Source organism: Pararge aegeria, chromosome 4 (assembly GCF_905163445.1).
Source record: "Pararge aegeria chromosome 4, ilParAegt1.1, whole genome shotgun sequence".
In the NCBI taxonomy this organism is placed as follows: domain Eukaryota; kingdom Metazoa; phylum Arthropoda; class Insecta; order Lepidoptera; family Nymphalidae; genus Pararge; species Pararge aegeria.
Genome location: NC_053183.1, coordinates 9,471,738 through 9,494,905, shown reverse-complemented (window position 1 = coordinate 9,494,905; position 23,168 = coordinate 9,471,738). Strand labels below are relative to the sequence as shown.

General features: G+C 34.9%; 1 protein-coding gene across 4 annotated transcripts in view; it reads left to right on the top strand.

Moving 5' to 3' along the window:
- LOC120623219 overlaps window positions 1-23,168 on the top strand; it is an 87,232-nt gene that overhangs the window by 9,283 nt on the left and 54,781 nt on the right. For 2 of the 4 annotated variants that reach the window (XM_039889108.1, XM_039889107.1), the window contains exon 1: window positions 19,785-20,213. The exons of the other annotated variants lie outside the window; for them this stretch is intronic. In XM_039889108.1, the coding sequence (XP_039745042.1) occupies window positions 19,897-20,213 (317 nt within the window). In that variant the 5' untranslated portion in view covers window positions 19,785-19,896. Of the gene's footprint in view, window positions 1-19,784; window positions 20,214-23,168 lie in introns of those variants that run through there. 4 annotated transcript variants of the gene reach the window in all.

Here is a 23,168-nt window from a genome sequence, read left to right as displayed (position 1 = left end):
ACTTTGTACACATATTCTTGGAAGTGTTAGAAGTAATATAGGATACTTTTTATCCCGACATTAAGCTCGGTTCCTTTGGGAGAGGGGATAAAAGTGATAACTCCGACAAATTATAACCGATTTAAATAATTATTTTTGTACTATAGAGGTTATAATATGTGTTTAATTTTGCCCGAACTTTGTGTAGATCTGATGAATGTGGTTGCAGATAGAGGACAGAACTCCTCAGCGGCAGCAGCAACCCCCTCATTTAAGGCTTAGCAATAGTGAATACTTTAATTTTTTTTAGAACTACAACTAAATTGAATGCCACATCAAAAAACAAAATCAAACGCAAACGAAGTCGCGGGCAATAGCTAGTACAATATAATTTAACGCAACAAGTAGCACTACAAGGAGAATACGAAGCGAGTCGTCACTGTTTCATGCCTTTCTTGTATGCTGGCTTTTTGTTATAAAAGCTATTATAACAAAATCTTTGCGATACATCTTGCGATCTTTTAAATATCTACCACAACTGTGGTACCAATATCACACTGACGTCATTGGTTCGTCAATAAGCCAGACGCCAAAAGAAGAAGACAGTTGTATGCGATCATAGCGTCTGAATTCGGAACGATTTTCTAATGACGTCGTTTTCCTTACGGCTCTCTTCTATGGGAAAGAGTGTCTGCGCCCATCATTATTAAACTTTTACCGGACCACTATAGAGCACGGGTCCTCTCTCAGGACGGGAAAGTTTGGACTTTTATTCACCTAGCGCCAAGTGCGTATTGGTAGAGTTTTAAGATATAATGGAGAACAAGCATTTAAACAAAGGTCTTTATTTGAATACAGTACTTTTAGGTATTTTGAATATAGGTCAAGTTCTTAAATGACGCAAAACAGTAGTAGTATTTTCTTAAATTGTGTACATTATGGCACAATGAAAACTGCAACGTCCCTTATTTAGGCATACTAGGTACATATTCGCATTCTGTATTCCTACCACTGAAAGCAAATACACCAACGAACTATCATTTATATTTTTTATAATATTGAACTAGTGCTTCTCCGCGACTTAATCCGCGTACAACTTCCGATACATTTCTTACAACCATTCGTTCTACGACCCACCGCGTCGCAATGCCCGCCCGCATTTCGACTCCTAAGGGTCGAAGCGTGTGTTAAATAGCCTATGCCACGATTCTTTTCATACTCGCCCGAAACAATTCTTCAGCTTTGTTACTAGCACCCGTATATGTAGATATGCCAGATGCCTTAATAACAGATTATATCAAAATTTAGTTTGCAGCCATTTTTGCATAAAGAAGCAATAACATGTTACTTCGGCTCATAAACTATGTACGTATCTCTATTCTCTATGCATAAAATCATGCCATTCCTGTGTTGTGTTGCTGCGTGAAACAAAGACGACCTCACAAACTTCAAATCTCTGATATAATTAGGGAAGTAGTAATAAATGCTTGCCAGATTTTAATTTCCTACTCTCAAATAGAGTTTGAGGAATTCTCTACCTATGGGCAAAGGATAGACCGCCGCGCGAGTTTTCTTAAAAGTATTTTTTTTTGCCATGTCTGCAATTCATACCGGATTAAGTACCTATAGCTTGCTGTCATCAAAATAGTTGTATTCGAGTTTTTGTCATCGACTAATATGGGCTTCCGGAAAGTAATACCAGGTGTGAGCTGTCAAGAGTCAAGGTCGATCACATTTGTGACTCGTGAGCGATCTGTCGGACGTACCAAATCGCTTTTTGCGCTTTAATCAACATCCTTTGTACAATCATTAAGCATTTAAGCCTTAAGGCGTTATTTAATTAATAATAAAACCGATATAGATTTTATCGACGTATTTGGTTGCATGATATTAGCTGCCTTATATAGGTAATTCATTAATTTCCACTGATCACGACAGAACTGCAAACGGATCTGGATGAAGTTCGGCACAGTCATAGATAGGAGTCTGGTTTGGCGGCCGATGTCAATCTATATCATTCGCACAATATGCGTACGCTCTTGTATTGTGGGAACGAGATACCACAGCATCGGCTACCTTTAACAAATCAATTCTTTAATGGCGCGAATTATACTAGTGTATTTACACTATTTTATAGCTACGACTGTATAGTTGGTACCATTTTACAGCCACGAGTATAAACTCGTAGTTTAAATCCTTTTACTTTTCGTAGTGTCAATGTTTACCAGTGTATCTTCGTTGGTAGCTTTGTCGGAACCAATTGAATTAATGAAAATTAAATTTACTGTTTGGCTTGAACTTTGTACCCCTATAAATCAAATCGAATCAAACTGATTGGTACGTTATGTACATTGGCAACTCATTGGCCAATGATAACAGTTTATATTGGTTGTTTGTCGTAGACATTGTTATTGAAGGTTAAACGATATGGAACCCTCGTAGTTTTAGTTTTAAATGAACTATATGTTATCCACCAATTATTTGCACATTAAAGCAAGCAAAGCACCTACTTACACTTCAGTTACCATAAAACAGTAGGTATTATTTAGAGGATATTATAAATCCAGCGAATAAACATGGCGACTGCTAATGGGATTCTGTAGTACTTAGCCAAGCAGCCATACTATGCGAAAAATTCTTTAAACTAGTGACAATAATTCCGTAATAATAAATATTGAATTATTTGCTAAAAGTGGGAAATAAAACAGTTTGGATAGAGCATAAATATCCATGACGTATCTATATTTTCATATTGTTGACGCTCGTCAAGGTATTTTTTTCCCTTGTAGTCAAGGTATGTCATTTAAGGCTGGCTGGGTAAGGTTATTTGAATTCAGAAAGTTTCTACGTTGATTTTGATTTAAGATAACATCGACGAAAGTTAGCAAGAAGTGCATCACCTTCTAATAAATAAAATAAACTGTGGTAGTAGAAATTTCCTATGATCCTAAGTCTACTATAACAATTACTCTTCTAAGAAATGTCTTTGGTAATCTAGTGACTTCGACTGCACCGCAGACGCGATGATAAAGTTAGTGTAGAGGGCTCTACAAGGAATATATGAAAGTAAATATATATATGATTTGTTTGTTATAGTTCTCAAAGATAGTTCTCCAGAAATAAAATTAAAAATAAGTCAATTGGTAAAGTCTAATATTCATCAAAGCATTTATTAATCATCTAAGCTTTTAATTTTTTTATTTTCCTACAAGGTAGCTCTTGTCTGCAATATCACCTAATGGCTGGTAGTGGGTGATGATGTAGTCTAAGATGGTAACGGGCTAACCTGTTACGAGGTATGTCAGTTATATTAAAAGCATACCCCTCACCGGTCTCTACGGACAGCGTTCCAGTACGCTAAACCAGTAAAATTCGAGCACTCCATAACTGTAAGGAATTACGAGATAATATACTAAAGTAAAATTAAAATATATTTAATATAATTATTAAAAAAAAAAAAATTACTAATCATAGTTAACTGACATGCTAATAGATAAGGCATTTCATATAAATTAAAATAATTTTGCAACTTGAAATCTCACGTGAAATTTATTTCAAGAATTAACTACTATAATACAATCTATTGTTTTGTTAACAAATAGATGTCGCAAGCGCAAATTAGCTAACATCCAAGGTTGGATTGTATTCTAAAGTAAAAAGCGTTGGAAATATGCAAGTGGATGGTTGTCAAACATCTGACTGCGAAGGCTGTCCGCTTCTTGCCGGCTCTGCTCGCTAAATTCGTCGGTGACGGTGTACAAGGGGCCTGGGGTGGGGCGGGGACTATTTTCGTCTGGCGGCCACGTTTGGAAAATGCGCGATGACGTCACGATCCTCCACGGCGATGGCATCATCGGGCGCCCGCGACACGCACAAGCGACTTGCCAAAATATCGTGCCGAGCTCCCCGCGATCAACTTTATTTTGGTCATTGTTCCGACTCAGAAACTGCCACACGCGATGTATTCAAAGCTGCGCTGGGTGATGAATGCACTTTATGAAACACAATGAATGTGCGGTTATAAAGTCTATTTTTAGTTATCTGGATAAAAAAGTTGGCATGTCTCGTAAAAATGCGTAAGCAATTTGCTTGGCATTATGCTGAACTTGAATTGGCTGGGCTCATAAAAACTCTCCATAAAAACTTATCGGCAGATCTTTGCACTATTTATTATTTTATATCCTAAATTTACCTACGCCAAAATGTAAGCAACATTTAATCAGGTGGGCCATCTGCTTGATCCGTTATTTCTACCTTCTTTCGTTCTCCTTACATTAAAATATAAATACGCTTAATCAGTGAAAATTATAATATTTCGATCTTAAAGAAAAAATTAGGGCGTCATACAGTGGCATGCACAGGGTCTTCGACCAGGGTATGCATAAAGCAGAAACATGGCATAGAATGGAAAATTTCCTCTCCAATACGAGTTATATAAAATAATTTGGATATGCAGTGCTTTTGTGCATGTATGAAGTGCACGCCACTGGCGTCAAACAAAAGTTGTACATCGGTATTTTTTATTAAGAGTAACGTACATAATGCGGATATAAAGGTTTCGTTTACTAGTTACAGTTCCAGCTTTTGCATGAACGGGTTCCGGCTTGCAACGGTTTTGCAAGCATACACAAAAACGTTTAAAGGACTTAAATATAACTTAATATGAAATAACGTCACCGTCATCCTGCCTTGTCAGATTCATTTTTAAGTTTGATTAGTAGAGTTGGCACTTCGGAACCAAATATAACTAGTTAGTTAAAGTAAAACTAATTTTAATATTTTCTTATATTGCGAGCAACAAACTCGGAATATAGAATTCGCTGATTACGAGTATATCCAAGATAACTTTTCTAATCGGCGAAAAAAAATCAAAAAGGAATGGTGAAAACTCAAAAGGTATTTTTTCTAATTATTGGTAAGACAAATTAGACAGTTATTACGAAACATTCTGGAATGTAATCTAGGTAATGTACCTACGTAAATATATTTTGATGACGAAGCTCTACACAATATTAAATTGTCTAATCTTGAAGACCTCTTATCATGTTGATCGATTTGAGGAAAACTTATACAATGCGTGACTCTATATTAACTCTTATTATAAAGGATTTTTCATTTGTTTACTGTCCAAACTTTAGTCTAGGTAAATCTAAATAAGAAATTTCTTACGTAAAACGATCCTCTTTAGTGTATAAGAGACTATTATGTCTTATGCTTTCTAAAACGGTTGTGTAAGAGACTTTAACTTTTAACTTAGCTTTTGAGTAGGGTAGGTCTTAGTCACAACAAAAACCAAAAAATACAACGCTTCAAGCTGTTATTATATCTATCCGGTTTAAAAGGGTTGGTGTGTTGATTTAGCCTGAAATGAATGAGGTAGTAGTAGTAGAGCTTATAGTGCCAGAGCTCGTGCCGGGGAAGTAGTATCGCCATTCTTATTTCTGCCGATAAGCAGCATTTCGGTGCGTGGTCGCCTGTGCATTGTAACTCCACGCACACCTACGCCTCTAATTGATGGACACAGGGCGTGTTGCAGGACGTGCTCCTTGCATGCCGTGTGATGTTGCTAGGCGAAGGTTTTCCACTTACCATCAGGTTGTAAATCTACTTGGTCCGTTAATTATTACGTTGTTCGTTAAAACTCCTCAACTACATATCATACCTTGTTAGGGCTCTGTTTCACCTGTCTTTACTTACTAAACAAATTTATTATAAGATATGAGAGTACGTTATTATAAGTTTGTTTACAAAGTAAGTTTAAAATAAACTTCATCATCACATCAACCCATTACCGGGCCACTACAGAGCACGGGTCCCCTTCCACAGTGAGAAGGGGTTACGGCCGTAGTCCACCACGCTGGCTCAGTGGCGGATTGGTGGACTCCACACACCTTTGAGAACATTCACCGTCGAACCAAGTTATATTTTAATTACTTAAATCGCACACAACTAGAAAAGTTAGAGGTGCGTGCTGGGATTTGAACTCGGGCCCCCGAATGTGAAGTCGAGCTCCTACCCATCGTTATCACCGCTAAAATTAAACTTATTTGTATGTTTTCAGTTTTTTAACGGTAGAGCGATATCGATTAAGTAAGCATATGTGGATATGATATCCCATGTATAGAATGAGTGTTGCTTATCTACTCATATCTATCTTTTTAACTTACCTACTCTACTTGCAAAAACCAAAAAAGTATATACATATATATTTTGTGTATAAGTTGTTAAATTAGATACTTACTCAAGTATATCAAGAAAGGTCTTTGACATTTGTTGTAAGAAACCTGCCTTCTTAGTATTAGCAAATAATTTTAATCTACGCTGAATTGCTGAGCTTCCTAAGAATCGAACGTGACAGGTTTTATTCAGTTATCCCTGACTTTAATTTGGTACACCTAATAAGAGTATATTAATGTGGATTTAGAAGTTAGTGTCACACGTATTCCTACGTTCGGTGGATGTTAAATACAGATGGCATTATCAGCGTGAGCCTAACACAATACGCGATTTCAATTTGTAGTTCGTACTAAGTTGTTTACACACAGTACATTTGTGTACTTAACGAGTGAAACGAGGAGGTATATTATGTACCTGTTATCAGTGCCAAGCCAACACAGCGCACCCTGTACCAAGATCGTATCGTGCCAGTCAATTGGGTATACTTTAGCGATTTAAGTACGCAAAGTGGCGATAAAGCAGCGATGCTTAGTGTCGTTAGACGTTTCGTGGTAGGAGTCATAGGGTCGGGCATGCTATCGTTCGCCAGTCAGTAGTGCCGCGCGAACGCCGCCGCCGCGTGGTACAGTCCGCCGTCTATTTAACAATAGTAGCGCTAATTTACCAGTCACGTCAGTTTATTTACAGTGGCGTTGTGTGAACTATACTATCATAGTGTTACCGGTGGAAGGTTGCCATTGATGTGTACACAGGTGAATAAAACCAGAGCCCTGCATGGGTCTGTGATCAACATTGGCCCTTCTAATCCCCGAATGTTATCGAATATCTACACTGGGGATATATACGTAAATCGTTGAATCGTGTCGTGCTATGTTTAACATATTTTATGGATATAATGTAAGTGTTTGACGTTACGAACTCCCTGATGTACTTTTATAGCTTACTTGGCTCTACATAGAGATAAACCTTTGCGTTTTATTAAAAAGTAAACGGACTTCTACTAGGTTTTCATTCGTTTATTAGAAACTTACAATCCTTTTTCCTTCATTGCAATGTAGGTACGTCAATATAGAACTAAAAAGTAATTATGAATTTTCTAACAATTTACCTACTTCTATAAAATGGTATCGAATGTTTAAACCGATTTTAGAGTTCCGTAGGCTATTATGTCAGTAAATATCATAAAGCAGCGTCGCTTTTAGAAACTCTTAACTTGATGCAATGTTATAGAAACTTTTTACCGAAACCATGTGCAAGTTTAACTATAGTTTCTGGGAGGAACGAAATGGTTAGCAATAACGTAAAATATAACTTTCTTGCAATCATTAACCTAAGAACAAAAACCTATTAATTTAAAGTGCAGTTGCTCTGGTTTTTACATGGAAATAATTCTATGGAGATCGAAAATATTTAAACCGAAAAACAACTTTTTTGATAAAGTCGTCTTGGCTTGGCCACGGAACCTTTATGCGGGTTCCTTAACACGTACTTGACCAGTCTTTTCAAAGTGGAACTTGCGAATACGAGTTTTCATTTATGTGCATGATCGGTACCCATAAAGCATCACATCTTCACGCCAAAATTGACGTTGGCCGGTAGGTAGATAGATAGATCCGATTTTTTATATCCGTGACTGTGACCTACCTATGTAAGTTAAGTAGCTTTTCAGTAGAATATCTCTGTATATAAATACTTAGTATTATGTTATAAATACGAAAGTATTTCTGCTTTTTTGTTTGTTTGTTACCTAAATTAACCTATATTTTCGCCGAAAAAGAACATGGAACAGTTAACTATAAAGAATTGTTTGTCTTCGTGGCTTATTATGTTCGGTTTGAAATACGGAAAGTCAGTTTTAAATAGCAGTTTTAATAATTTAACCATACAACATTTTGAATGAGGACTTGACAGTATCCCTTACGTGGAGATATCCGTATATATTTTAGTTGTTAGAAATGGACTTAAAAGAAACTGTTAGCATTAGGTCAGTAATTTTGTATAGCCATGGCCCATGAGATGAAGGAGTATGCCTTGATTTAGTATAATATTTAGTGTAGGTAGCTGATATTATGTGCTTTTGCGTATGAGATCCAAAAAAGGACCTACACAACGCCCACATCTAAGATGTAGAGTAAGAAAACTAATTATTGACTAACAGGATGTTGAATAAGCAATGGCAGATTCTTGAAATTGTGGTAAACTTGCTTGTAATATTAATTTCAATACATGGGTTACACCTATCATACCATACCATACCTATTATATTAAATTTTCAAATAGTGTATCTCGGACGTCAGCTTTAATTTAATTGTTAGATAAATCTATCTTCTTATTCGATATAATAAAACATTACTCGCTCATCTAAACAAGATTTAGAGATTCTTTGTACCTTTGCCTAAAACAAAAAGGAAAACTGATTATTCAGCATAAGAAAGCCATTTCTGTTAATCTTATAACCATAGAAGATTTCATAAAGTATCAGCTTCCTATCACAAAGTTCATCATTCACAAAGCAATTAAACAATTATCCGTAATCTGGAACCGATATGAAACTTTGTTACCAAAAACTAAAAAAATATTATAAGAGGTAGACGTTGCTTTGCGGAATTCCCAATCAACATTAAGCCTAATTTGCTATAATCAGCCAAAACCGGGTAAATCTTTAACAAAACAGATCTTCCAAAATGTACTCGCTACGCACGTTTCGCTGTGACACCAGAGCATCCTCAGGAGATGTTGACTTCAAAACGGTCACTTGCAAATTAATCATTGTAGAGGCAAAATTTTCTGAGGGAAAAAAACAGAGGTTGACATCGACAATTTGTCTTTTATGCATTCTTAGTAATTTTAAAGGGTTTTTATTCTCGTACACGAACACTTTAGTTATATTTGTTTAAGGTAACCAATACATTTTGTTTTACTTTAAGGTTTACATAACCCGATAAATACAAGTATTGTTAGGTACAAAGTGTTCCAAAACACAGTGTTTCAAAACAGAATAAAATATAATAATTTCAAAACAAGATTTAAAAAAATTAGAGAATTGCGTAAAAATGACCTTCAACGTTAACGAAATGTGTGCTTTAAAAATAGCGTCGAGAAATTATTGTTAAGAGATAAATAGATGATGGTTTATCTACGCCCGCAACAGCGTTTAACTAATCGTTAAATCGAGTTTATATTATGAGATCTAGAATGCCTGCCTCTGTCATCTAGGGTTCCTCCAAACCAGGAGTGTAACTTCTTGGCTAGTCTATGTTAGACCATTCAAATATTGTCTCAAAATCAATTTCTGTCGATCGTTAGCTTTCCCCAATCTTTGTGATTAACATGAAAGTCGGCAGTGGCGTGCACTTCATACGTGCACGAAAGCACTGCCTACCCTAAAATTGATAAATAACTCGTATAGGAGGAGGATTTTTGCCGTTTTATGCTATTTTTCTGCCGTATGCATACTCTGGTAAGGAACCCAGTGCACGCCACTGAAAGTCGGCCATATGCCGCAGTCGTTACAGCGTAGCCGCGGTTTATCCACGTTGTAGATTTTTAGGATCGAGCAAAGCAACTATTTTTTGGTATATTAGAACAAATCTCTACCTATTTTAATTTATCGAATACATTCAGACGGACGGACGGACTGACGGACTGACGAACAGCGAAGAATTAGTAAGGTCCAGCTGGCATCCTTCGGGTACGGAGCCTTAAAAACTAGCTTGTAGATAACTTTACACAATTGGCTATATACATTATGAGATTTTATTTATTATGTCGGTTATTGGTCTCTAACAGGACGTTATCAAAAAAGTACTATTGCCAGGACGTATCTAACCCATTCTAGATGAGCACACAATCGGCGAGTCGTTTGACCTCAGTGTATTGTCCGACAGCGGATATGACTTCTTATAACCTCTTGTGAATAAGTCTTAAATCACCAGCCTCACTACAATCGCTCTAAGCGAAGCAACGAACTTGTTCTTGCTACTAAACCAACGGTTTAACAAGACGGTGGTCTTATACATGATTGTTAGGTCGACGGCATTTAACCCACCGTTAGAAACCTTGCTCTTGTTGCTATAGTGTTTTTTTCGTACAAATATTAATATTATTGCAAATCGTCTTCATAGGTTTTTATTCAGGTCGCTCGTAAATCCAGAGTAAATATAGTAAATTGGTGCCAAAAAATTGTACTGCCAAAGCGTCTGACTAAGCATGTTTATTTTTACGTCAGGGACATAAAGTAACTTAAGCAGTAACTATTTTAAACTCCACTATAACAAGAAATGCAAGATTTGCAAAGTGTGAAGTCAACTTTAAAAAATAGTTTACACTTTAGGATTTCTACGCAACATTCAATATTTTATTTTTCTTTTAAAAAGTAAGTTTGTTAGTTTATAAGCGACTGTCTGAGCACGTGACTCAAACGTTCAAACATAATTATAATAATATTAACTTTGTTTGATGGATTGACATTCTCTTATTGTATGCAATTTAATTTCAGTAACAATTCTAACAATTTTTTTCTAAACATTTGCATGCCATTCGTGATTGATTGTAAGCCACAATACAACAAACAGGTATTAAATTTATTTTAATAAGATCTTGTTCTGTACACTTCTCGCTCTTTCAAATAAAGGCATTGTTATTGTTATTATGTACTTAAAGAAATATTTACATTCTGCCAGCTAGTTAGAATACTGGGAAATCATATAGTCACTAGATGAAGCTGTTTCGATACCATATAAATCGTAGTGAACTTTCACGCCATCGAATAAGCAAACGGGTACAAAATAACACACTTGGCATCGTGGTATCGGAGAGTTACGTACATTGATCGTATTTAAGAGGATTTGTGTGTACAAGGTTAAATCTCCAAAAATGATAAATGTGAAAAAATGTTTAATTATAGATAAACAAATGTATGTAGGTATATACTTTATAAGTTGTTCAAACTCTAACTTTTGATAGTAAAATTGTTCTTATTACGATATTTTCTTATATTTAAAATCGACCTAGGTTATAAATGAATAGATACGCCAAAAAGGATACTTATTATAATTAAATGTTTCACTTATTACCTATGAGTTATCCCGTTTGTAATACATAATGCCGTATCTAAAGGTTAGTGCATAATTCATTATATAATATATTCTTACGTTTTAAATATAATAGTTAAACATCTAAACATTATACCTTTGTTATATAAGTAGGTGAACTCACGACTGTGATTACCATATCCTCGTTCATGACCTTTAACAAATAGCAAGATGATAGCATGATCTAGATAAAATTCTGCAAAAACATCAAACTGAAAAACCGCTGTTCACATGTATGTTACATATATTATATTATCATATTTGGTACAAGCTGTTGCCCACGACTTCGTCCCCGTTTGTTTTGTTTTCTCTTAACTCTCATAGGAACAGTTCATTTGAGAAGCGGCTAATAATTGTAGATTGTTCTGGGTAATCTATGATAACTGGGGTTAGTAAATAAATAGGACCCACTTTGGAGGTTTGACGGAGAATTTACTGTACCTGTGATAAAAGCTGACACCTAGTCAGCTTTTATCCCTTACAACGAATAGTAACCGTTGTATTAGGAGACAGCATCGCACTCTTAGTTGACTCAAATAGGTAAAGATATCTACTACAATTCGAATTCTGTAAAAAAACATTTCATTTAGGCGTTATTAAGAATTAGATATTTTAAAGTTATTATTTGTTGTTTGAAAATCGGGTGTACCTTTTCAATTAATTCCTCTACCAACAACAGTATTGACCAGGTATAGTTGTACAGATATTTTTTCTTGTTTAAAAATCGGGTGTACTTTTTCAATTAGTTCCTCTACCAACAACAATATTGAGCAGGTCTTGAAATTTTGGCAAAATTAAACTAATAATACAGCCTTTCCGGTAAAAGAAGAATTTTGAAAATCAGTTAAGGTCTGGCGAAGTTTTGAAGTAAAATCTATAAACTTTCATCGCATATCCCAAACGAACCCTATTGCTTTTCAATATGAAAAGTACTTTTTTAATTTTAATCCCAAGTATCAGCTATGCCAAGTACCAAATTGCATTCAGATCCGTTCAGTAGTTTTTGCATGATGCGCACACAACCCAACAGACAAACAGACAAAAGTTCCAAAAATTGCATTTTTACGTTCTATTGCTTATTTCTTACGTTTCCCAGTTATCTATTTACAGTTATATCTTGTTTTGCTTTGCAAATTTGATTCTATGTTCTTAATGTTCAATAACATTATACAATAATTTGCTCGTCGTCGAAAATCGTGTTGTAACTTCAAGAAAAAGTTGTCAAAAAGTAATTTTTACTATTTTCACAAATAAGAGATAGTACCTACCTAGTTAATTTACAAAAATAATTCTTTATGAGGTAATACATAGTTTCTTACAGTACAGTTCATACAAACGGTTTCAATATCGTCAAATGGCGTTTCATTTTCATATCTTAGAGCTTAATATTATGATTAGTATTAAATCTGGTACCCTAGTACCCTACACCCACTAAGGTCGTTGACCACCGACACCGCAGTGCATCCTTCCCGCATCCTTCCCGCTTTGATTGATAAACCAATTTGATATTGTCGTGGGAAATAGGGGACGCACCCAGCTTACACGGAGGTTTCTTAAAATTATACAAAATATACATAAATATAAAAAAATACAAGTTCGATATTAAGCCAATGGACTACATTATTCATATAAAGAAAAGCTTATGTTTCGATTGTTTTACTGAAATAACTGTATAAAATTGTCATTAGATCAGCTGTGTTTACATTAAGGGCAAATGGGGTCATTAATTACAGTGACAACAGCAAAGAGTATATGGTTCATACGCACACACATGTTAATGCCTTTCGAAGTCCTTTTGGTGCAGAGCTGCTGATATAGGAACTATATTTATACTACAGAAAAGTGCTGTACGATTGATTTATAAACTTAGATCACGCGAATCCCTTCGTGCCAAATTTTAGCAATATATTAAAACACATTTAACCAATCGTGGTTACTACAAAATTGATGAATTCCTTAACGAAAAGGCTGCTTGGAAGCCGACCACTCCGCTCTCATCTCTCACAAAACAAAAAAAATATAAGGATTGTTATACTATAAAATGATGTTTGAAAAGAGCAATCTGCTGAGTTTCTTGCCGGCTCTTCTCGATGGAATCTGCCTTCCGAACCGTTCGTAGAGCTACAGACTGACTTGACATTTAAAAGTTCTTATACACTAGGCCTACTTGAAATAAATGAATTTGATCTTTTTGAGGTTGCTTTAAATATATGGAAACGAAAATGGATGATGATGATGATAATAGTATAGTGATACTTTTATAGTTAATGTAGATACCGCCTTTCCCAAAAGCCTTGTACACAAGCTTTGCAGCTCGAGCCCTCCAACGTGTATTGTAGCGCATGGATACAGGTCAAAACCCATGATGTTCAGTGGGGCATTATATGGTCGGTAATGACTTACATATACCTAGTGTTTAGATATAATATTGTATAAAATGTTTATTATCTAACGAAACCGCTTGTCCGGCTTTTATACCCCTTGGTGATAAGGGTGGCTGACTCCAGATTTTATTTTAAATTTTTCGGACAAAATTATTTGGCTTTCCAAAAGCGCGCATCAAGTCGCGTGCAACAGCTAGTGAATAGTAATATAACGAAATTACGAAATACTGTTGAAGAGTGCATATGAAATCCAAAGGAGCATATTTATTTTTCCATAGAAAAAAATTCAAAACATTCTTAGTGTTTACTTATGACAACCCTTTTGATGATAAAAGATTGACACGTGCATAGTAAGTAAGCTACCCGACGCAACCGCGTGACAGGAGTCACTTGATACTTTTGCACTTGATGTTAAGCTGTATCTGATTTCTTTCAGTAAAAACTATGGCAATGGTTTACTCAAAAACTATTAGCTTTTCGGTTTCACAGATAAGGCTCAGAGACTGTAAATAATGTACCTCTAAAGCCTATTACGATTTTCATTTACACACCGATATATATGAAATATGACTAAAGTAATTATAAGTGAAATAGTATAGGTACTTGATAACGACTATTTACTTCTTCTTTTTATGTGCTAAGGTATTTTAAAACTATTTTTAATATAAATGTATGTGAACACTATGGTGGTTACCATTGTCAGTCTTTATTATGCAAAGTACAGTGTAACGTCACCTTAAATCTTTTTAAAAGGAAATTAGCATTCTGTATCTCACCGGAATGCTAATTTTCTAACAAAAAGCAAAGGACCTTCGGAAGTATACGTATATCATATTCTTAGTTAGAAGTTATTACAAAATATATTAAATTGTTTAGAAATAGTGGTAAGATGGTATACAAGCAACGATCGCTCCCACATTTAAGTTAGATGCAATAAAGTTTTTATTTTTCTTCCATCAACAAAAAAAGCTAGATAACAAGTTTCATGGATATAACTTGAAATTTACTCTCTTCCATTGTTTATTCTCGCGTAGGGATAGAATTTAAAAATATCGTTTCATATCATACACCCAGGTGCTCAAAAATATTTTGTGTGTGAAAAAACATAGTGACTTACTATTTTTTTTCTGTTTCCGCGAGAAAACATAAGTTATAAGTGGACAAAGTTGCGACCAGCAACTGGTATAAAAACATATTATAAAGGATGAGATCATTTTTAAATGCATAGTTACTTGTCGAGAATGTAAAAAATAATAATAATATGATAATGAGAGACAATGCGATTCATGCATACATCCTATAACATTGTTAACTTAAACATATAATAACTGATATATATTATACCGCATTTAGAAGTATGTGTCAGAATGTTATTGCCAAGTGATTGTAGGCTTTGAACGACAAATATGATTGTATTTTATACAAGTCGTAATTACTGAATATAGCCTACTAAAATACTAAGTGAGCGACTGCAATGTGGCTGCTCTGAAACTTGAAATCGGCCATTATCATATATTTGCTTGTTTGTTATTAAGAACGCAAAATATTTGTGTACGATTTATTTTAAAAATAATATCAACTTGTACAATTATCATTAGTAAAGTAAACAAAGAAAAGTTGTCATCAAAAGACTGTCAAAATTTTGATGTTCTTTATGTAACTTGCGTGCCGAATATGACGTCAAAATTGAACTTCGGTTGGAAACTGGGGTTACAGAATAAAACGGCAGTTTTACATTGTAATTTCTTATCCACCGAAACTCAATATTAACCTATGAGTTTAGGGTTTGAATATAGTTCTTATTAATTAGGACTAATATATAATAACATTCGAATCTACTGATTAGGCCTGCTGGTTGTACAGTTGCGGTAGAATTAAACTTAAAGTAATTACAACAATTACTAGTTAACTAACATGAAATCGAGTAACTGGCGATCATACTCGTAATTACAGATGTATTGTGGGCGACGCGGCGCAGCCTTGATCTCATGATACAGGTCTCGTTTAAGTACACTTATTACTTGTTTAATAACTGCTAATACTACGGTATCACATGTTTCCTATAATTACAAGGTTATATATTACTAGATGTTTCATGCGACTTCCTTTGCGTGTGTTTCGGTGTTTTTATCGAGGAATGATCCCGAGGGAGCCGTTTGTACTCCGCTTTCGCAATGGCTGAAAAGTATCCTATTTCCATCTCAAGGGTGCTAATTCGAAGCAAAATGTAGTGAACATCGGTTTTGCCTTTATTCCCTAAGTATGTACACACTAAGTATTTTTTTGAATCCACCAGGAACGCTATTCGGTTGTTTTCCCGTCATAGAAAGTATCCTATGTACTCCTCCAGGATTTGAGATAACTCTATACAAAATTTTTGTCGACATCAGTTTTGCTTTTATGCAACGCACGAACGGTATCCGGTTAATTTCCCAGGATAGAAAGTATCCTATGTCCCAATCCAGGATGCGAGATATTTCTATTCAAAATATTGTCGACATCAGTTTTGTATTATGCAATTTACACGCACAGCTATTTTCCTTAATCCCGCAGAAACAATATCCGGTTGCTTTCCCGGGATAGAATATAGGTATCCCATCTCCGTCACTGGGATACGAGCTATCCGCACCAAATAACGTCAAGATCGGTTCACTGGTTGGTTAGCTGGTTGGTTTGGTGGCTAAACATAAAAAAATGCACTTTTGCATTTATAAAATTAGGAGTAAACTAATTAGTACCGGCAACTTTCGAAATGACCAAAATTGTATTCTCGTTACTACCAATATTCTAAGGCTTCATTAGAGTCATCAACATCATTCTGTAATAAATTTATCTGCCGTCTTTATGTATTTGAAATCGCTGATCTCAGAAAGTATAGGTGTACTGAATTTATTCGTGTTCACCGAAAAACGCGCCTTTGAAGTTGTTTTCAATAATATTCTCTATCGATATTTATTTGATAAAACATAATAAATAGTATAGAATGTTTCAATTTTGTGAACCACCTATTTGAAAACGAGAAGACGCTATGTAATAAAAGTTTGTTGATTGGTGTACATTTTTAATCACAATCCTTTCCTTGTTTTATGGACGCATACAGATTAACTTAGATTAATGGATTGACAAGTCGCCGATTTTAATAAAACCGCAAGAAACTAAACCCCGCTGATAAATAACAAAAATAAAAATTTAAGTATTAACAAACTATTCTTACCTCATTTAAGAAGCTCATGACGCGTTCAATAGTAAGCTTTATTAAGTCTTAATGAACAATATGTGGTGACAATAATGCGGATATGTCAGGTGTGAAACGTGGGCGATGATAAATTATTGTTTGCAGCACTTACACCTATGTCTAAATAATTAGTTTCACCGCAGGCTATTATTTTACGATGTTACGTATGAAAAAGCTTACTGCGCGAATGTAATATAAAGAAACGTGCATAATAAAGATTCAACCTAATTATATTTGGCATAAATAATTTCCTATTCTTCGACTGAATGAAATAACATTTAAAAGTCGTGCAGGCAAGAATACTTATGTTATTTACTTAAATTTATTGAGAAAAGGACCACCCTGGTGGGTGCTATTAAACCTTTAGAGTATATAAACATAATAAATATTATTATATTACTACGTAAACGATCTCTGAGATTATTAACAACCACAAAGTATGTTATATAATTAACTTAATAATATCAATTAAATTATTCAAGTTTTAACTTTGTTGGAGCGCTGTTTTTAAGTATTTAAAAACCATATTCCAACGAGGCAAATTTTCTGCGTTTTTTTGGTTGTTAGATTATACACCAAAAACCACAAAATAAAATAAGATTCGCAAAACCGACTTCAAAAGCCATTTAGTAAATGGTAAATGTTTAAAATCAACCGATTGTTTCGATCCGTAGAGTCATTGCTTATGTCTGTTTTTCTACCTACGTTTATTAATAAGATCGCGTGAAATTTAACAACGCTTTGAATGGAATCAAAACAGCGCCCTCTAAGTACGATACTGGAAAACAGTATAGCCACAAGATGTTCAATTCTATGAAAATCGTAATTAACTTTCACACGTTTGAATAAGCTAACGTAGGTAGATCACATTAGGAATTCTGCCTACAAAATATGTTTACAACTAAACTCGTATGAACTATGAACACCTACCCTGTAAACAAATTGTGCTATAGTCAAATAACAAATGAGTGTTTCTTGTCGCTTTAGGAATTTATTAGGTAGCCCACAACTTCATCAATTCTAATTTAATGATTTAATTAACACAATTTAAAAGTCGGACAATCTGATTTTACGAATCACCGCAAACATGTCTTGAATACATCCAACAGCTTTGACTCAGACCAATATATGACGGAGTAAATGCTATTATCTTGCAAGCGTCAAGTGTGAGTAAAGAAGAGCGAAGGTCTTGTTGTGCGTTTAATGAACTGTATGCCTTCCTTTCGCTTGATTTCAGTCACGTAGGTGTGATACCTAGGCTTTTCTTTAGCTACTTTAATTGCAAAGTATTCATCTTCTGTTACCTCTAAGATATATTATATTATAATACTCTTTTCGATATTTATTAAACTAAACTGAAATGAAAATTTAAAGTTCAAAATCAGAGTTCGTTTAGGATAGTTCTTGCGTTCGGTAAATGAGTATTGCGTTCTTACAGTAACTTAAAATTAAATTAAAATTTTTGCTGTTTCTAATGTAATTTTTGGTGTTCCTTCTACCACACCATCCTAGATCGGTGTGGTAGAAGGGGCATGGGCGCGCAGGCGTCAGGCGACGGTGGGAGGTAGTCAAGTCGCCAGCGGTGATGTAAGAGCGGCTGGCTTCGACGGTGATGTCAGCGCGCCTACACTCCCCCCGCCTCCCCCTGCTGACCGCAACCGCCCGCGCCCTCCGAAGCCTTCCGCAAACCTATACAAAAATAATTATACCAAATTAAAAACCTGTCTTGCTAAATTGTTCAAATGTCATTCTTTTCTACACATCGCTTAGAGGCGATTTTTTTACACCAAACTACTATTCATAAGACGCGTCAACGTCTTTGCTTAAACCGAAAAATGTCTAGTGATGGTGGCAGGTTTCTTGGAGGGATTAGACGGGCTAGAGCTCTTGTGGCGCCTATTTATTACTTATTATGTAGTGCCACTTGCGTCCAGTTGTTCCTTGCGATGAAAGTTATTTCGCCAATCCGACTAGGTACTTATCAGTGCAGGCTTTGGATACAGAAACTTTATAAAAAAAGGTGTTTAACTTTTGCTACAACGAGATAAAGCGAGAATGCGGTACATCTTAAAACAAATTATCTCATGCATTATGCGAAGACTTCCAGGGTGTATTGTAAAAGGACTTGGAGTTTTTTTACGGTTGATTTTCGAGGGTAAGGCTAAGGCCTGCCAGGCTATGCATATGCCATAAGATACCCTATATGTTCCAACATAGATTTTATCCTAAAGTACTGATATTTATATGTTTAGCAATGAATGCGGTTCATTTATTAAAATAGGCTTTACTTATTTGCAGATAATAAGTATGTACTATGCCAAAAGAATGATGCGGTCCATAGTATATCTTAAAACGGACTATGTAAAGTATAGCAAGCTCGGGAGTTTATATGCATTTTGTATGGACAATCAAAGATGCAAGGTTCAGGCCTGCCAGGGTATTGATATGCCTTAAAATTCCCGATATCTTCAAACATGGATTTTATCCTAGAGAATTGATATTTATGTTCATTGCAAAGTAAGCGGTTAATTTATTAAAATGTATTGCATATTAGACGTTGTAGGTAATCGAGCCAAACTATTACTGCAATGCAGTCGAGCGAGCGATCCGCCAAGTAGACCGTATCTAATATTTAACAAGCAATGATTCAAGTCTTATTTTATTAAGCAAATCGATTTTATAACAGCTTATAATGATTAATAGCGTACATAGCACGATAACGATTATGATATACGTGAACATCGAAATTTCAATTTAACTTTTCAATTTCAATTTAAGGACGTAATAAAGCAAAAAATAATAAAAATGTTTCATATTGTGTTCATAAACACTAAAAACAGTAAAATTGAAATAGTTGTTTTTCAAATATCGTGAGTCTTCCTCACGATATTTGAAAAACAACTATTTCATGTCATGAAACTGTCATGATCCTGAAAAGGTAACCCGTGTTCTACCACAGTGTAGTGCAATTGTTAACGATGGATTCGACCATACACTGATTGTAATTGAGACATTTTATGCCTTAAAAATGGAGGGTGCCATATTGAGCACCCAAAGTAATAACAGATTTCGCACGCACTTGAAGAATGCCGCAACGGTTCTATGCGCACGGGCTTTCCCTAAGTCTAAATGCACTGAACAAACTGCTAGTTCTTCAAAGCATCACACCTATCCGCGTACAACGCCTCCCAAGAGAACATCTATTTCGTGCAGAATGGAACCACTAATGTGCGAAGTGCCACAGGCAACGACTTTCAAGCAGGCAGAAGCCGTGCCTAGTGATGTCATCCCGCCGACAGCCAGTAAGACCAATGGCGTAGTGAAGTTAAAAAGCGCCCTAGCGAGGTAAGTTTAATATAACTATGTACAAATTATTTACTATGTATTGGCATGTTTTACATGAAACTTCTTAGGCGGCGATTTATATAACCTTCTTGGCGGCGATATGATGGTTTCAAGGCCACGTTTTGGCGCATTTCGTTAGGAAGAAGAAATATATAATAACATCGAGTTCAGGAGAAAGAGAGCTGCTACGGTGCTATGTACATTGTATAGGTATCATAATGAAATGATAAAAAGTGTAATGTGTCAATAACTTAATTGAAAGTTTTTCACTGCACTGCTACAGAGAAATACAAATGGTTGACTTCAATGTTGCATTTTTATTGAAATTAGATGATGTTGAAACAATTGTATTAATCCTTTGTTTAATTATACCTATACCTATACGCGTAAAATTAGTTTATTTTTGTGAAGAAATATCACCACCACAAATATCTATTACAACTTCCGTCAATAAACATGACTTAATAGTAAATTGTGTTTTCTAATCTCGAAATTATTATCATGAGACCAATTCACGCTGGCACCTCCAGATTTCACGTCACATCTAGTTAACACCTCAATTTTAATCTTTAACTCATCTCATTATAAAAATTACGCAATAAATCATGTCGTGTCCTAAAAATTTAATACTCATCCCCTACATCCGCAGTCGGGTTCAACTTATAACGAATGTCATTCCTGCAAATTGCTTGTATAAATGTTAATAATTTAAACTTGAGATGACATTATTACTGTTACTACTGACAAAAGTGCTGTCATAATTAAAAGACTAATAAATATATAACATAAGTATATAATGTTTTATAATCTGTCATCATCTCGTTGTATGTATTCGAAAATGAATGTAGGCACACATTGCGGTTGGGTCAACAACATGAACATGACATCATGGTGGCTTGTTTACACCGCGGGCCGGAGGTGATGTCGCTAATTACGCACTTTGTTATATAAATTATATAAACTTATTTAAAATGGAAAATCAATACTAATATTATAAAGAGGAAAGATTTTTGAAGTTATACTTCTATTGGCGCGTTAGGGAAAAATTATGAGAGTGAATTTTTACGATGCGCACCTTCACTAAAAACCGACAGCTCGAAGTTAGCTATAAGGTTTGACAGTGTACACTTTCAATTGTCAAAGTCTGCGGGCTCATTTCGGTGATTTAATTGTAGAAAAATCTCAAATTTTTATGTTGAGTGAAACTTGGTTGTTTGTCCGTTGAGATAACTAGATAATTATAATAAAACTTTCAATGTATTGAATACCTTTTTTCTATTGTTAGTGTGGTTTATTTCTACAAACTTAGAATAAGGCGAAAGATAAAATTTTATATAGATTTTAATCTTGTTACGCCAACGAATTATAACTTCTAACGCGCGTACATTAGTACACACACGTCACGCGTTTTTGTTTTGTAGGCTCCGCAACAAATTAACGAAAAAAATTATTACCAATAGAAAGCACGAAGTAAGTAAGGCGAAGTAAATATTAAAAAAAAAATATTATTTGGCGTTCGCTGACAAATATTAATTATTATTAGTTCGTAGAAAATAGTTATTATTACCTACAAAAAATACCCAGGATAACTGACGGTTCCCTGGGATTTTTGAAAAACTATAGTTCACGCGGACGCAGTAACGGGCCAGTGGAAACATGTACCTAATGTATATTCGTGAATGTCAATTCTTTAAATTGTTAATTTTTGTTTATTTTAATTTTAACTACTGCTATGTAGGAGCCAATTTTAATGGCTTATTTTAACGTTTGCACAGTTAGTAGAAATTAATATAATTTTATGAAATGAAGAAAAATTGGTTTCAAAAAATTATAGTTAATAGGCAGCGGACACAGATTGTTTTTAGAGCAAATATTCGTTAACATTCAGAGTCGAAAATATTGGGTTTTAAACTTGATAAGTTGTTTTGTTGACAGTTGATAATACTGTATACGATAACATGCCTAAACTTCAAAACATTTCCAATGTTATCGCTGTTTATGTTACTCTATTAAATGAATATATAAGTTAAAACAATGTGTTAAATCACAATTATTACAGCGAGGTTAAGAGACAAATATTTAAGAAGGAATCAACTACAAGGTTGCTTGCTGAGCTTCTTGTCGGCCTCTTGTGCGTTATCTGCCTTACACACCGATGCTAGAGACATTACGAGCATACTTGAGGTTATAAAAGTGCTTATAAAGTAGGCCTATTTGAAATAAACGAATTTTGAATTTAGGTTTCTGTTGAATATTTATATTTTTAAATAATCATACCTAAGTTTGTGTATGACTCTGCGGGAAATTATATCACTAATCCATATTATCGACAAATAGGTATCTTTAACGATTCTGATTTGATAAATTTAGTTGACAGTTAACGCGAGCCACAAGTAATCATAAAAGGTGTGAAGTCATCGGTTATGTTAGACCTAGTCCGCACTGCGAAAAAGATCCGCGCGGGTTTTTTTCCCGCAATTCTGTAACTCAGCAATCATACAAGCATGTGCGGTTTGAAATTCGCGCGATCAATACATCTCTGGTTTAATACTTTCGGATTAATCTCGCGCGAATATTATGTACGTGATAAAAATCGCGAGCAAAATTCGCAGGGTGAAATTTCGTACTCGGAATATACGTCGCGCAAATAAATATCACTCCCATCACTGATTTTGGCCGCAGTATTTACGGGCTACCTCTTAGTCTCAATTTCTTTTAACATAGTAGCGTGTTTTAACAAGTTTTAAAAATATTAAGTACAGAATTAAATTCCACAGAGAGTACCAAAATTTTATTTTCTATTTCAACTTGAAAGCTTCCAGATTTACAATACAGGTTCGCAATAGTTCTCACTCCCGTGTTTTTACTCCTTTTTTTTCTCTTCATAAATTACCATTTTCTCAATCCTAATTTTCGTCCAGCAAGAGAAATCTCCTAAAGGAATATTAAGATTAA